This window comes from Cyphellophora attinorum (genome assembly GCF_001299255.1).
Source record: "Cyphellophora attinorum strain CBS 131958 chromosome Unknown Contig5, whole genome shotgun sequence".
NCBI classification, from domain to species: Eukaryota; Fungi; Ascomycota; class Eurotiomycetes; order Chaetothyriales; family Cyphellophoraceae; genus Cyphellophora; species Cyphellophora attinorum.
Genome location: NW_017253233.1, coordinates 1,300,618 through 1,316,605, shown reverse-complemented (window position 1 = coordinate 1,316,605; position 15,988 = coordinate 1,300,618). Strand labels below are relative to the sequence as shown.

Below are 15,988 nucleotides of genomic sequence, written 5' to 3'. Positions count from 1 at the left end.
ATGAGCTGGTCGCCAGTCGTGCTAGCGGTGATCTCGCCGAAGCAGTTGGACAGTTCCTGGTTGGTCAACAGGAGGTCTCCAAGGCTGACCTGACACGAAGGTACTCGGATGCTGAAATCCACGCCGACCGTGCCTGCCAGATTTTGACATTGGTAGGTAAGCTGAGGCAAAGGCGTGGAAGTGGGCGAGATAGTCGGCAAGCTCGAGAGACCCAGAGATGGCAGAGTCGGAGTCGAGAGCGTCAGGCTGGGGAGACCTATGGACGTGTCGATTGAGGGTAGACTCAGGCTTAAGCTCAAGGAGGGCAGTGTCGGGACTGCGAGGCTTGAGCTGGACAGGCCCAGTGACGTGTCGATCGCAGGCAGGCTCAGACTGAGGGAGACCGAGGGTAGTGTCGGAAGCGCGATGCTCGAAAGGCTGGGAAGGCTGATTGATGTGTCAAGCGTCGGCAAGCCCACGCTCAAGCTCAAGCTCAGGGATGGCTCAGAGATGCTCAAGCTTGGCAGCGAGAGCGACGGGAGACTCAGACTAGTGGAGACTTCAGGCAGGCTGATCGAAGTGTCGATGCTGGGCAGGTTGACGGAGAGACTCGGAAGGCTGATGGAAACGCTTGACAAGCTGCTGGGAAGCAATTGTGTTGGCAGGTCGGTCAAGCTTGGTGTGATGGACGGCAGTGAGACGGATGGTGTATTGAGACCAATGCTGATGGTACTCGTGCTGATAGTCGGCAGAGAGATGCTAGGCAGAGAGATGCTAGGCAGAGAGACGCTAGGCAGAGAGATGCTAGGCAGAGAGACGCTAGGCAGGCTCGCACTTGGCAGCGATAGACTGGGGAGGCTCGTGGCGGGCAATGAAAGGCTGATACTGCTCAAAGTCGGAGACGGCAGTGCGAGCCCAGTCGTCGAGAGCGTAGGCAACACTGTCAGCTGGTCAGTAACGCTCTACCAATACGTAATTAAGACTTACATATGCCGGGGTTCGTGAAGGTAGGATCAAAGGCTCTTGATAGAAGTACTCGCGCCTGGCAGACGGCACCAGCAATGGCACCGATCGTGATCGGAATACATCCTTCCAGGTCCACGTCAGGGAACCCAGCGTACACCTGCCCAGCACAATTGAAGAAGCTGGCGGCGCCATTGTCGGGGGAGTTCCATTGCAGGATGCCGTCGTTGATACTGAAGGTAATGTTGGTTGTCGCCTCGGCGGTGTCTCCAACGCTGCCCAATAGCGCCACGTTGGCACCCAGAATCTTGTCGAGCACAAAGTCAACGCCGGCGAGCACACCATCAATCAAATTCAGTGGCGTGGAGGCGTCACAGTTATCGGGGCCCGGCCCTCCCAAAGGCGTAGCCGATGGTACAAGGCTGTTCAAGTCGACGACGGCAGCCGCTGAAGCGCTTCCACCGGCACTGATCTGCTGGCGCTTGACGATCGCGCGCTTCGCCTGCGGTGCCGATGTCGTCATGGCAAGGAAGACGAAAGTGTTGCTTGCTAGATCTGTCACTGGTCCAGCAGGCAGACCTTGGCCAATACTGAGAGCGTCAACGATGACTGATGTGCCTGCGGAAACGGTGACGGTGCTGGCTGAAGCGGTAGCAGTGCTTGCCGACGCGGTAATGGTGCTGGCGCTCGTGGTCGATGGTGAGCTTATGCTGCTCAGGAACGATTCGCTAGACGAGGCAGAGCTGCCCACAGATGAGGCGGCTCCGCTGGAAGACAGCTCAGAGCTGCCGGCAGACGATGGAGTCGAAGCCGGGGAGCTGGCGGCAGAGGAGCTGGAAGTGACAATAAGCGTCGGCTGGTTGATATCGCCAGAAACGGTTGTTGTAGTGGTGCTCGACAATATCGGAGCCGCTCCACATCCTGACTCACCCGGGAAAGAGGCTAGCGCGCAGTCGAAGGTGGTGCTGGTGCTGGTGCTAGTGAGAATCGGTGCTACACCGCAGCCAGACTCGCCAGGAAACGAAGCTTGGGCGCAGTCAAAGGTTGTACTCGAATTCGCGAAGGGTGCGGTCACGAAGGAGGTCGTAGTCGAGCTGGGTGGTGTGGTCGTAGACTCTGTCGTGGTCGTGGTAGTTGAGGCGGCGCCAGGTCCAACATTGTTCGAAGCGGATTGTCCAGCGGTGGCGCTGGGATAGATCGTGTAGCTCAGGAAGGTGCTGGTAATGAGAGTCGTTGGTGCATTAGAAATCGTGACAGGATGGCCGTTGCGGAAGGGATCCACGATAGTATTGTATGGTAAATATTCACTGTAAAATACAGGCTGGACCTCGACCGTAGTGATCGGAACCGCAGGACATGTGTCGCGAGGATGCAATTGATGAGGGCCGCGTTGGTGAAAACGAGCGCTGACGCCGGCCAGGAGGACCGGTAGAACCGTACCGGACCTCATGCTTACCTATGGAAAACAAAAAGGACCAAAGGAGTGTTAGGCAAAAGGGTGCCCGAAAGAGTGACTGGCGGCTCTGCTTCACTCGCAACCCAACTCTCAGATGATATAGCAGAGTGAACGCGTGTTTGCCATTCTTGTTGTCTCCTGTAGACCTACCTACCTTGAAAGATGTGCATTCTCGCGTACTCTGACAGGCAGACGAAAGATGGAGTCGGCTAGAAGTATACGAGGCTGCGTTGGTCGACGGCATTTTGCAATGGAGTACAAGGTTCAGGAAGCACGCGCTGCTCGCTGTCATGTCGGAGGCAATTCGATGGCCAGCACCTGCACGCTCAGGGACCTGTGTGTGGTCGTTATACCACGGCCGAGTGCCCATCACGCACGCGCTTTCCCGCACGAGCGACGAAGCCATTCTGTCGAATGCTCCCGATACTGGGCAGCGTGAAAAGTCAGGCGCAGTCGAGCCAGAACATCGTATGGCAAGAGTACGGGCAGCTCGTCTCGACGGCAGTCTCGGGGTCGCTATTCTGCTCGGCAGGGTAAAGGGTTGCTTATGTTAGGATGCGCGGTATGCTGTCACTGCTTTGGCAGCTGTCACCCTTGTTGGCTCGGTGATACGCCGTTGGAAGAAAGTTTGTCGCCCAAATAGCGTTCAGCCCAGAACGTGGTTATGCGAGGGATGACAGCGCGAATATCCGGTGCCTTTGGCGCGCTGGCTGATGTCGAAGCCGGTGCTCTGTCGACGTAGCATCCTGTGCGTGTTAGCAGCGGCATTTCTGTTCTCGTAGTCCGGCGTGACATCGGCTCCATTGTGGACGTTGCAGCTCCGTGATGCTGCCTTCAAAATTAGACAGAAGGATCTTCAAGTCCTCGAGATCGTGGCAGAGGGCCCTGTTGAACAGAGGAGACCGCGGAAGCCTGGCCTGTCTTCACTGCAACTCTGTAGTAACGTACCGAGGCCCAAAGCGTCGCGTCGCTAAGACAGACAGGAGCTTCTTGTCACTGTTGAAAGTCGTACGTCGAAACGTGCAAGAGTTTCGAAATCTGGGAATCAACGCGTCGACCTCGCAGCCAAGACTTACCCCAACTCGAAAATCATGTGACCTAGATTGTCTCGACGTGCATTGATATCGGCAAATGAGCTGAATTACGACTTCACTCTGACACGATGATTGCTGAGGGCGTTCTGAGCTTCATGTGTGGATCTTAAGACATCGCAAGTTAGGTCACATAAGTTATACAGGTCTGGACAGGTGTGTATTCGAGACGCACAGATCGGAAGAGGGAGGTGAATGGATTGAGAGCTGTCTCAAGCATTTATATTCCGTCGAGGACTCCGCGGAAGCGACCTCGACAATCGAGCCGGCACAATGCTCACACCGTATGTCAGCTCAAGCCCACCTCTTCTCTCTTCAAGACCCTGACTTTGCCATCGCCGATGATGATATCTCCACCCAACGCCTCCTTCTCCTCGTCTTCTCGGCCAGCGCGTAGTGCACCGCTGCTTACATCGATACCCAGCACGCCGCCAACATACCCGCCTCTCTCGCCAGGCACACTGAACTCGCGGAAGCTCCAGCCGCCCTCGTTTAGCCACCCGCGTACGCCCTTGCCGACCTTGTCTTTGCCATTCTTGCTGTGATGGCCTGTCCCGGTGATAGCGTATATGACTTTCCGTGACGAGTTGGCGTGTTGTTGCAGAATCGCATCAAGGTACGAAACTGCTTCTTCTGGATGAAGGCCTGCACTTGTCAGCGCGACTAATGCGAGTGTAGAGCCAGTCTTACCATGTAGATCAACATATAGCTCTTCATCGTTCAAGCCGCCGTTCTGTAAGTGCTTGTTCCGCTCCTCGTAGAGTGCTTGGCAGCTTCTCGATGTGCCTTTCGCATCGCTTCGTTCTCAGCTTGACCGCGCAGGGAGAGCGCTTTGGCAGCCCGGGCATCGTTGCGGTTCCATGCTTGAGCAGCACTGTGCTTGTCAGTACTTGAAAATTGGGCAGCGAATGGAGGTACCTTTGGAGAAACTTATTCCGCACACTGCCATGCTTGATGGCTTCAGCACGATATTTCAGATACTGCGCATTTGCTTTGGCGCCCGTCTCGAGCCAGGGGATGTGTTGTGGCTCCGGAATGCGGCGAGCTGCCACGCTGTCGTTGCCGCCATAGGTTCGAATCTTTCGTGCGCCTGCAATCTCCATCTTCTTCGGCTGAGTCGGTGGCGTTGGAGAAGGAGACATTCTCACGACATCTGCGAGCGACGACGGCTCTTTCTCCGCAGCGCCATGTCGAGATCGCGTGCCGTGATGTTTCGTTGTGCGCCTGGCCGAACCTAATGTCGGAAAAGAGTCATCGTCCATCGATAGCGTCGATGGCGTCTCGGGCCTGTTCTGATGTCGTGAGCTCGGTCTGGATTGAGGTCGAGATGTCGACAAATAGCCTCCGCCACGACTCCGCTGTGATGCGGGCACGAATCCATTTGCGGCCGGCGATAGCGAAGAACGCGGCGGCGTTACGGCAAGGGAAGGGAAGGACTGATCGAAATCCGCGGGCTGAAACTGTTGCGGCGCAGGCGAACTCGATAGCGACAGCTGATTGATGAGCAGCGAAGGATCATGCGAGAATTGACAAGCGTCTCCTGCTAAACACTGGCCCTGCATGAAGTATTTGCAAAGGTATCCGCTTGTGTCGTGGGCAAACCTGCAGTCTGCTCTCAGACACGACCCGGAGGCGAGCCAGTATTTGCAGACAATAGGGCTCTTAGACGTGTTGGGCGTGACCGGCCTTTGCGGCATGACCATGTTCTTCCCCACCATGACATTTTGCGGAATAGCAGTGACTTGTGCTTCTTCTGTGCCCAGCAGCGCTGCGATTGTTGCTCCCAGATCGAATGAATTCTCATTCAGCGCAGCTTCGATCTCGTCATCCGTTTTCTTGTCTCCGAGGACTGATCTGAGTATATCGTATGGGCTCATGTCGGGATGCGGCATCCACTCGGCTGCGACAGCACTGAGAGCAGTGGATGAAGCATTGCTCGCCGTCTCATCTTGTAGCAGCCAGTCGACATTCTCGCTGCCGTAGTCTCCGTAGATATCGGGCGCTGGACTTGCATCGGAGAACTCGTACGCATTCAGGCTTGGGCTGTGAGGAATCGGATGGGCAAGGGCAAGTCGTGGAGAAGGCTTCGGAGAGTGAAACGGTGAAGAGATGGCTGACTTCTGCCGGGAAAAGCTGGGTCGACTTTGCATGAAGCCGTGGCTGGGAGCCGGACTGGATGCTGCTGGCGGAGGAGAGCCGACTGGAGTCGGAGCACGGTTCATCTGCCATGGCGCCGGCGAGGCCTTGCGGATGACGGTGTGCCGGAGTGGCTGATCAGTTGCTTCTCCCCCATTTCGTCGCCGCCATAGGACTGATAGTATGGTATTCTCCAGAGGAGCGCCTCGCAGGCCGGTTTCCTTGCTCAGCAATTCCTCCAAACGTTCGGTCTTCTCGTCATCGTCGATCGTGTCGTCTTCAAGGATGGGTAGGCATAGCTGGTAGTACTCGTCGGACGCCATCTCTCTGCTATGCTACCGTATACCACCGGTCATAGTACTCTATCGATCTTGCAGTCTTCTAAGGATGTTTTGAGGATAAGATGATGCGATGTGCATACGAGCACATGGAAAGTCGTTAAGTCCGATCGAGACGGACGAGGCACGAGTCAGGGGATGTGGTAGACGAGGTCAAGAAGAACGCTTGAACGCGAGCACAGAGAGGAGTAAAGCGAGCGTGTCTATTTCGTGGAGACTATAGAGGTCGTCGAAGGTCACAACGTCGTGAAGTTGTTTGGGTGTGAAGGTGTGAAGGGCGGAAGATGATGAACGATCAACATTCGAGTCGACTGGAGTGGATGACAACTGCGGGGGTGGCGGCGATGGTCCTTCCAGGTGTGGCTGCTGCCGCCCGGAAAGAGTCGCCTGGTTGCCTAGCACATAGCCCAGAGTGGAATCCGACAGATACAATACAACGCCCGCCTCCTCTTACACAGTATACAACCTCAGTCGTACCTACGAGCATATCATGGCACGCGTCTCGACGAGTCCGGCACTAGACTACGATGACGCCTCGATGCCACGAAGATGGAATGAAGGCATTCAGCGAAGCTCGGAAAGGCGTTTCGCTGTTCAGCCTCTGCGGAGCGCAGGGCCTCCACCCAAGCCCCAAGCCCGGCGGACTCGGCTTCGTCATCTTCCATGCTCGATTTGAATCATCCTCAGGCCTCAGCTATTTCTCATTCCTGCAACGCATCTTTCCAATACACGCTATACTTGCTGACTAGAAGTGCACCCTCCTCGACCATTGTTTCTGCTTCACTGCACAGTATGCGGTGATTGCAGCCCTCAACGACTACCCTTCTTCCAACCGAATCCCCCCTCCCACACCCGTTCACACGATGGCGCCGCTGATCCAGCTTCCGGACTCACCCTCGCTCGATCCGCAGCAGACGCAAGGGCTACTGAGCCCATGGCAAGCACCGCGCAATAGCTGGCCGTCAGATCGCTCTCCGCCCTTCTCACAAAGCTCCTTCGCGCAACGCCGAGATAGCGTCATCAATACCGCCGAGAAATCGTATCGCCGCTTCATGCAAGTATGGAATAGACTGTCCTTCCTGCAAAAGTGCCTTGCGGTCGTCGGCATCATCATTCTCGACACGTTCTTTATACTGTTCCTCGTCTTCAACGAAAAGATATTCAGCTTTCTCGAGCCGCTGGCCGAAAAGTGGAAGAACACAACAGGCGGCTGGATTGTGCTGTGGATCATCACCTTCATCACCGCCTTTCCGCCCATGATCGGCTACTCGACATGCGGAACCACCGCCGGCTTTGTCTACGGCGCATGGGAAGGCTGGCTCATTCTCGCGACCGCCACCGTCGCAGGTTCAACCTGTTCCTTTATCGTCTCGAGAACGGTCCTCCGCAGCTATGTCGAACGAATGATCGCCAATGACACGCGCTTCAACGCTTTCGCCCTCACACTCAAGCAAGATGGACTGAAGCTGCTGTGCATGATCAGGCTTTGTCCGCTGCCATACTCACTATCCAACGGCGCCATGTCCACCGTCCCAACCGTTCACCCAGCCATGTACGCCCTGGCTACCACCATAATTACTCCCAAACTCCTCATCCACACCTTCATCGGCAGCCGGCTTGCAGTCATCGCACGATCAGGCGGAGAAATGAGCACAGGAGCAAAGATCGTCAACTATACCAGCATCGCATTCGGCGCATGCTTAGGGATGGGCGTAGGGTACTACATCTACCAGAAGACCATGGCAAGAGCACGAGAACTCGAGCAAGAGGAGGCTGCGAATGCACAAGATCCAGTCCGCCGACCTGGACCACCACCAAAACAATTCAGCGACGATCCAGAAGCTCAGCACGCGGTGGATGTGGTGCTCGAGCAAGATACAATGGATTACTTCGACGAGACGTCCACATCCAACGAAAGAGGGGCATACACAGATGATTATACAGACGATGACGATCCATTTGGGCGTGGTGATGGCCCTGATGAGGACACTGCCGGCTCGCACCGAACCAGATAGACTTTCTAAAATAGACTGCTAAGCCGAAGGATTCAAAGCTTGCATAGACGTGCATATAGCGATAAAGAATACCGCGAGATGCGGCTCAACCTACACACCGCTTTTCTGATATCTTGCCGTTTGCAACTCCCTCGCACGAGACATCCACTTGAGGCCGTCAAGACCCACCAAGCGTCCTTTGCCGGATACATGTAGCAACTGCAATTCAGGCGTCCGCCATATCATCATCTCACTGCATGCCGGACTTCGGCCTCATCAAATACGACACCACAACCGTCATGCATCTCGCATCCCACTTGACCATTCATCGGCTACGTGGCGCCGCAGACGAGGAGTCCCCTGCCGCTCTGGCCCCAAATTCGAAAATGTCTTGCCTGTTCCGCCCTAGATACGCTTGGCTGCAGCACACCTGGCGCACGGTAGCGACCTTCCCTGCCACGACCATTACCTAACATTTAGCGACATCATCAACACATCTCAGCTCTTCTCTTCCGCCTCTCGAAGTCGAATGTGTTGGAGAATGGCTCATCAATGGCACTCGACAACGACACCGTCAAGCAATTGTTAGGAAAGCTTGAAGCGGACCGGGCGGCGTATCAGGCAACTCAGAACAAACTTTACGAGGCCTTGATCCAGGTTCTTCACCAGCAAAACGGGGCGTTGCCTCTTCAGCCTGATAGTTTCCTCCCACCTCACTTCCAGAGATCTCTCTCAGCAGAGTCAGAGGGCGATACTGGGTCATTCCGGAAGCCTCAGAGCTTGACAAGTCGGCGCACAGGCAGCATCACTCTCGATGGCGCTGGCAAGAAGATAACATCGCTCTACTCTGCCGAGGACAGCTCCGACAGCGAGGATGGCGAGTCATACTACGCCAACGAGCCATTGTCGGAGGCCCTCTTCACGGAGGAAGACCTGCGCGAGCACATCCGCCGCCATGACTGGAATCACTACGAGCAGCTGATCTTCGGACCTCTGAAGCGGAGTAGCAGATTGTACTCCCCAGTCAGCCTCTTCGCGGATGGTGAACACACATCAGATGCCGACCACACCACTGCCGACATCTACGAAGTCGGAGAGGACGGCGCGCCCCTCCAGCGCAGCCGCAGTGATGTCGTGCACGGCGACCTTGCGGCCTGGGACGTGATTCGCGCCACCAACGCCGACAAGACACGCAAGCAAGCCGTGGGCCGAATCATCGTGCTTCGCGAGCCATCTCCTCTACTCTACGGCGCCCTCCACCTCGCCATGTCCAAGCACTTCGACATGGACTCGATTTACCAGATGCTCATCTCCGACCAACAGCGCACGAAGGCCTACGTCAGCGGTGCCAACCACAGCGACCACCGACATCAACGATCACTCGTCTTCTGCTTCAAATACCACACCCTAGTCGGCGATAACCGCGAGCCGCTGGAATGGCAGAACCACGACGACGAATTGCACGAAAAGGAAGACCACATCCCAATCAGCACTTGCTCCGCCGTCGTCGCCCTTTCCCTATCCGGCCCACCCTCACGCACCTTCCGCCGCCACAGCCGCCGCACCCGCAAGCCGAGCACTCTCACGTCTACGACCCTTTCGCCCCCTGGCACGTCATCACAGTCCAGAACTTCCCCGACTGGAACTCCAGCATGGACCTGCACGAGACCAACCACCACTACGTCAACGGCCCCGACGCCTTCCTCGTGACCCTCCTGCACGAATACCGCGACGCGGCAAAACGCTTCCGCGAACTCGCCGCCAAAGTCACCCACTTCACCATGCCAGCCCGCAAAGCCATGTTCGACGACCGACTCCGCGACGAGCTCCTCTTCGAATCCGGCGACTTCGTCTTCACGCGGCGGTACTTCTGGGCTTCCCAAACACTCGGCATCCTCTCCGAAGAAGTCGACGCCATGGTCAACACCTACCGGGACACCTTCACCGACGAAGTCTGGGCCGGCGAGCACCGGACCCTGTTCCCCGGCGCAGCCTCCACATCCGCGCGCTTCGCCAACTGGCGCAAGAAAATGGTGCACACCCGCAAACAGTTCGATGCCGTCATCACAACCCTCCTGTCGATCCAGCGCACAATCAACAAAGAGCAAAAGGAGATCAAGAACCTCCGCGAATGGCTCTTCAGCGGCACCTCGGTCCAAGAATCCCGACAAGCCGTAAAACAAGCCCTCATCACAGTCGAGCAAGGCTACAACATCAAACTCCTCACTTTGGTCACAATCTTCTTCCTCCCGCTAATGTTCGTCACGGGAGTCTTCGGCATGACCAACATGCCGCCCGAAGACGACTTTGTGCCGGCCATCGCCATGGCCTGCGGCGTCTGCCTACCCACATACCTCCTAATCGCAGTAATCAACAAGCCCGAGGCGTTCCAAAAGGGCGTCGCCTGGCTGCTGTGGCCGTGGGTGCTGTGTTATGACTGGACGAAGAAGAGCGAGGAGCTTGCTGTGGGCTATGCGGCGCGTTACAGGGAGAAGTACTTGACGAGGGTGAAGATGAAGAAGGGGGAGAAGGCGGCGCAGAAGGGTGGGTGGATGGGGTTTCAGAGCGGCGGGCATGGGAGGGGTTGGGGACGGAATCGGAGCGCGACGTTTGCGAGTCTGGACGCACGACTTGAGCAGGAGCGGCAGATGAGTGGAAGCGGAAGCGTGGGCGGTGGCAGAGCCATTGGTGGTGGAAGGAGAGCGAGCAGGCCGTTCGCCTTTGCTCAGCCCAGCGACACGGCAGTCGACGTCTCCTATACTGCTACTGCTGGCAAATCTGACAGCGGACGGCCAATGACGCTCGGTGGAAGCGCCAGACCACCGCCCTTCCCGACAGGTGCCGACCCAAACTCGAGAGATATCACCAACAGCCTAATGTCAGCCACGCCACCAAAGGTGGCGCACAGCAGGCGCAACACACGCGAAAGCACGATCCGCTTCGATACGTCGACCTTCCACTCCCGAGAAAGATCGACTCCTCAGCATTCTAGCGGACCTTCCGTCAACCCCAGTCCACACGCCAGTGTAGGCCAGCTCACCGTTACCGAAACCAGCGACACCGGACCTGGACACGTTAGCGAGACCGTGAACGAAGGCCTTGCTCCGTATGACAATCGAATGGTGAGAAACGACACCGCAGTCTCCGTTCCCGAAATCACAGTCGACTCGCCCACAACACCGCCTCGAGCTCAGCGGCCGGGTTTCCTGCGGCGGTTATCCAGCAGGATCGGGACCGGTGGTGCACATGGTGATGGGAAGAGCCAGGTCTGAGGAGTGGCTACGACGTAACGAAACCTCATATGTTGCGGGAAAGCATTCAGCGAGACAGCGATGGAGTTCGGATTTTGGAAAGCCCTTGGCTAGATATGTTCCGGTAGACGATGAAGCTCATTTCCTGCAAACGTGCAGGGTCCTTTTGTGTGTCCTTGTGAAGTGTCTCATTCGAGCAATCGCGTATGTTTAGTTATCAAGATTGTCTCGATTCGGCAGGGGAATATCGACCGTGGTACTCTGATTCATGCCCGGAATCCTCATCCATTCTGCAACAGCTTCAATTGCTCCAAAACCTCCTCAGCCTCATTCAGCGCCGCCTCCGCCTCTTTCATCTGCGCTGCCACAGCGCCCTCTGTAGTCTGCCTTGCAGCGTCGATCGCGAATGCCCAGATGTGTATCTGATCAGTGACTTCGTCGTCTGCTTCACGAATTGCTCGCGTGCCCAGTTGGGTTGCCAGTCGTCCGAATCTGTTGGACTTGGAAAGAATCGGGTATTGAGGGAGCAGCTGACTTTCGTCGGCGAGGCGTCGGAGCACTTCAAGTGTCGCCGATTGTTCGCTTTGAAGGGACTGCTGGGCGTGAATGTTGGCTTGTCCGATGGAAGTGAGCGACTGGTGGTGAAAGTAGGCGTGCTCGTCGTCGTAGGCCGTGTCTTCTGGAGTGGTAGTTCGTAGATCGTTGGCTAGTGCTTCAGACCCGGAGACTGAATGCGCGTTGACTGTAGGCTGTGACTGTTGATGCGACAAAGATGCCATGGAGTTTATAAGATCTTGGCGAGCAACAATGTATGAGCTGTACTCGGATTGAACGTCTTCGGTCGTGATCTCGTCGACTTGCGGACCAGTATCGAAAATCTCGTTGGGGAGGGAAACGCACGCAGCGAGACTCTCTTCCAACCAGGTCGTCAATTCGTCCCGCACTGCGGTGAGACCACGAAGCTGCGAGACGGAATCGGTACGAGCTGGCCCTGTGTCTGGCGCTTGAGCCGCGTCGAGATGGACTTTGGAGGACTTGGCCTGGTTGTCAGCTTCAATGACAGCAATCTCCAGCTTACGTGTGCAGTCTTTCAGCTGTTTCTGAAGGACTGATGACTCTGTTTGCGCAAGGCTAAGGCTCGTATCGATATCATTCTCTGCAGTCACAGCGAGCGGGTCAAATGCTGTCGCATCTATGGACAGTGTCTCTACTTCGCCCATGTACCTTTGGAGGACAGCGAGGCTCTTAGTCAAACGCTGCTGTCTCAGCAGATTCAAGTGGTCGAACAAACTTGGCTTCGGGGTTGAGTCTGCCTCGAGCTTGACATGGCGGCCGCAAGCTTTCGCATCCGCAGCAGCTTGATCATACTTGAGTCTTGCTTGCTTGTTCGTTCGTACAGCTTCGAGATATTGCTGTTGAATGGGCAGGAGCTTTGCAGGTATCTCGGGCAGCGAGTTCACCGTTGTGCGGGAAATGATTTCCGCTGCGAGTGCGTCCAGATCAACATCGTTGACCACGTCCTGCACTCGCGAAGATTTATCAACGACCCTCTTCAAAACGCGATGTGCGGCTCCTCCAGTATCGGCGGGTGTCATTGCCACGCATCTCGATGGAGGCGTGCAATATGATGGTGAGCACTGAGGAATGTCAACATGATCTCGCGAATGTGTTGAAGTCTGGTCATTCAAAGTCAAATGACGCCAATAGCTGAGTCTTGGCGAATGTTGCTGTGACGCGGGTCTCGTCTCCGGCAAACACCAACAGCTCCAACACATCGCATGTGCCTGGTGCCGCAGTGATCTGTGCTTCCTATTTCCTCCGTACCTTTGATCCGCCGCAAATTATCTCGCCATTGCGGCTGATGACCACCTCGTCGCCGCTGAGCCTTGACGCCATTTCTGAACCTTCAAGGGCATTCACGCGACCACGAATTCTGCACGATCTCCACCATCCCTCGCCTGTGCCGGCTTTTGCGACGACGAACACCAACATTGGCCCAAGATGGCCTCTCTCGGCGATGACTTGCTCAACACGGTCAACAAGCTGCAAGATCTCGTCTTCAACACCATCGGCAACGACTCATTAGACCTACCCCAGATTGTGGTGGTGGGATCGCAGTCCTCAGGCAAATCTTCCGTCCTGGAAAACATTGTCGGTCGAGATTTCCTCCCACGAGGCAGCGGCATCGTCACTCGAAGACCGCTCATCCTACAACTGATCAACGTACCCGCCGACGAAGAAGATGCCTCGGCAGAACCGCACACTTCTGAGAGCGTGGCCGAGCACGGCGAGTGGGCAGAATTCCACCACCTGCCTGGCCGCAAATTCACAAACTTCAACCAAGTCCGCGCAGAAATCGAGAACGAGACGGCGCGAATAGCAGGCAACAACAAGGGCATCAATCGACAGCCCATTAACCTCAAGATCTACTCGTCACACGTCCTCAACCTCACCCTCGTCGATCTGCCTGGCCTGACCAAGGTGCCCATCGGCGACCAGCCCACCGACATTGAAAAGCAGACGAGGACTCTCATCTCTGAATACATTGCCAAACCTAATTCCATCATCCTCGCTGTCTCTCCTGCCAACGTCGATATCGTCAACTCGGAAGCTCTCAAGCTTGCGCGCCATGTCGATCCGATGGGAAGAAGGACAATTGGCGTCCTAACAAAACTCGATCTGATGGATCATGGCACAAACGCCCTCGACATCCTCTCCGGGCGCGTGTATCCGCTCAAGCTCGGTTTCATTGGCGTCGTCAACAGATCGCAACAAGACATCCAGACGGCCAAACCAATGTCGGAAGCTCTCAAGGCAGAGGCCGACTTCTTCAAGCACCACCCAGCCTACAGAAATATCGCCATTCGATGCGGCACGCAATACCTCGCAAAGACACTCAACACGACCCTCATGTCTCACATTCGCGATCGCCTGCCTGATATCAAAGCAAGACTGAACACACTGATGGGCCAGACCCAGCAAGAGTTGGCAAGCTACGGCAGCAAACAATTCAGCGGCAAAGAACACCGCGGATCACTCATCTTACAGCTCATGACTCGTTTCGCGACATCTTTCACCTCGTCCATCGACGGCACATCCTCCGAGATCTCAACAAAAGAACTCTGCGGCGGTGCAAGAATTTACTACATCTTCAACTCCGTCTTCGGCAACTCCCTCGAAACCATCGATCCTACCCAGAACCTCTCCACTCTCGATATTCGGACGGCCATCCGCAACTCGACCGGTCCTCGTCCATCCCTCTTCGTGCCCGAGATGGCATTTGACCTCCTCGTCAAGCCGCAGATCAAGCTACTCGAGATACCTAGTCAGCGATGTGTCGAGCTGGTCTACGAAGAACTGATCAAGATATGCCATACCTGCGGCTCACAAGAACTCTCCAGATTCCCACGCCTGCAAGGCAAGCTCATCGAAGTTGTGTCCGAGCTGCTTCGAGAACGGCTAGGTCCTTGCTCGTCATACGTCGAATCCCTCATCGCCATCCAGCGAGCCTACATCAACACAAATCATCCCAACTTCCTCGGCGCAGCAGCGGCAATGTCGTCAGTCATCACCGATCGCAACGAGAAAGAGAAGTCTACACAACGAGCAGAGGAGAAGCGGAGGCGTGAGAAGGCACGCATGAAGCAGCTGGGCGTCAACGGCGCATCGACACCAGACATAATCGAAGAGGAGGCGGAAGAGAAGACAAGTCTGACCGTGCGCGGCCACTCAAAAGCCAGCCGGAGCATGTCACCCGCGGTCGGACGAGATCACGGTCGTGAGAATGGCATCGCCGCGCCACGGGATTCATTCCTGAACTACTTCTTCGGCAAAGACGGCGCGCCCTCTTCGACGCCCTTGCCTCAGTCCTCCAATCTGCCTCGACATGTCAGCCAGAATCTCGAGCCTAGCATCACACAGAGCATGCGCCGGACAGAACGGGCTAGTTTCTCCGACATGCGCAGTCCCACACATCACCGCGAGTATAGCAATGAGGACTTTGCTAGGGACATGGATCCTGTGGGTGCTGATGCGCCATTATACGTGAGTCCCACGACCAAACCTGCCACCATACATCTTCCTAACCGTGAACAGTCTGCAGATCCAACCGAGCCCGCCCTCACCGACCGCGAACAACTCGAGACCGAGCTCATCCGTCGACTCATCTCAAGCTACTTCAACATCGTCCGCGAATCCATCGCCGACCAAGTACCCAAAGCTGTCATGCACCTGCTGGTCAATCACAGCCGGGACGAAGTACAGAACCGGCTGGTGTCAGAGCTGTACAAGGAGGATCTTTTCAATGACTTGCTCTACGAAGATGACGGAATCAAGAAGGAGAGGGAGAAGTGCGAGAAGCTGTTGTCGACGTACAAGGAGGCGGCGAAGATTGTTGGCGAAGTGCTGTAGATCGAGGGACGTTGAATGGAGCGGAGGCTGGCTTCGCTCACCGATACCACTCTGCACATATTGTAGAATCACCTCTTTTGTCGTCCAGGAAGGGTTACATATCTCTCAAGAGCCTGGCGTTGGCCTGCAAGGGGGCTCGTTGGCCAACACTGTACGAATCCATCACTGTTTCTACCACTCCTGCTTCTGAACACCTTATGATGTGGCAGGAAGGTGTCACCCTGATTCGGACTTGTTTTGCACGCATGAATGGCATCAAATCGATCGCCGACCCGTAGTCATGTGACCATTCCGTGCAGTGCAAGTTTTTCGGAATCAACCTCAAGTTCTTGACCTTACACGCACACCTACACTGCCCAGGTCATTCCTG

The 15,988-nt window shown here is 55.9% G+C and overlaps 7 protein-coding genes across 7 annotated transcripts; 4 read left to right on the top strand and 3 right to left on the bottom strand.

Annotated features, from left to right (window-relative positions):
- Nucleotides 1-798: 798 nt before the first annotated feature.
- Nucleotides 799-1,465, bottom strand: AB675_7175 (uncharacterized protein; the record flags this gene model as incomplete). The annotated part of the gene is made up of 2 exons (XM_018147523.1): nucleotides 799-926; nucleotides 967-1,465. 2 exons carry the CDS (start codon nucleotides 1,463-1,465, stop codon nucleotides 799-801), a joined length of 627 nt encoding a protein of 208 aa, XP_018003131.1.
- An 82-nt stretch (nucleotides 1,466-1,547) lies between these two features.
- On the top strand, nucleotides 1,548-2,138 carry AB675_7174 (uncharacterized protein; the record flags this gene model as incomplete). The annotated part of the gene is made up of 1 exon (XM_018147522.1): nucleotides 1,548-2,138. One exon carries the CDS (start codon nucleotides 1,548-1,550, stop codon nucleotides 2,136-2,138), a length of 591 nt encoding a protein of 196 aa, XP_018003314.1.
- Nucleotides 2,139-3,778: 1,640 nt separating this feature from the next.
- AB675_7173 (uncharacterized protein) lies at nucleotides 3,779-5,948 on the bottom strand (the record flags this gene model as incomplete). The annotated part of the gene is made up of 4 exons (XM_018147521.1): nucleotides 3,779-4,134; nucleotides 4,180-4,254; nucleotides 4,305-4,363; nucleotides 4,408-5,948. The coding sequence occupies 4 exons, from the start codon at nucleotides 5,946-5,948 to the stop codon at nucleotides 3,779-3,781; spliced, it is 2,031 nt and encodes a 676-aa protein (XP_018003523.1).
- Nucleotides 5,949-6,826: 878 nt separating this feature from the next.
- Nucleotides 6,827-7,978, top strand: AB675_7172 (Golgi apparatus membrane protein tvp38; the record flags this gene model as incomplete). The annotated part of the gene is made up of 1 exon (XM_018147520.1): nucleotides 6,827-7,978. One exon carries the CDS (start codon nucleotides 6,827-6,829, stop codon nucleotides 7,976-7,978), a length of 1,152 nt encoding a protein of 383 aa, XP_018003461.1.
- Nucleotides 7,979-8,509: 531 nt separating this feature from the next.
- Nucleotides 8,510-11,229, top strand: AB675_7171 (uncharacterized protein; the record flags this gene model as incomplete). Its single annotated transcript, XM_018147519.1, has 2 exons — nucleotides 8,510-9,463; nucleotides 9,514-11,229. 2 exons carry the CDS (start codon nucleotides 8,510-8,512, stop codon nucleotides 11,227-11,229), a joined length of 2,670 nt encoding a protein of 889 aa, XP_018003398.1.
- Nucleotides 11,230-11,489: 260 nt separating this feature from the next.
- AB675_7170 (uncharacterized protein) lies at nucleotides 11,490-12,803 on the bottom strand (the record flags this gene model as incomplete). Its single annotated transcript, XM_018147518.1, has 1 exon — nucleotides 11,490-12,803. The coding sequence occupies one exon, from the start codon at nucleotides 12,801-12,803 to the stop codon at nucleotides 11,490-11,492; it is 1,314 nt and encodes a 437-aa protein (XP_018003327.1).
- A 406-nt stretch (nucleotides 12,804-13,209) lies between these two features.
- On the top strand, nucleotides 13,210-15,618 carry AB675_7169 (Dynamin-related protein DNM1; the record flags this gene model as incomplete). Its single annotated transcript, XM_018147516.1, has 2 exons — nucleotides 13,210-15,252; nucleotides 15,304-15,618. 2 exons carry the CDS (start codon nucleotides 13,210-13,212, stop codon nucleotides 15,616-15,618), a joined length of 2,358 nt encoding a protein of 785 aa, XP_018003634.1.
- Nucleotides 15,619-15,988: the final 370 nt, after the last annotated feature.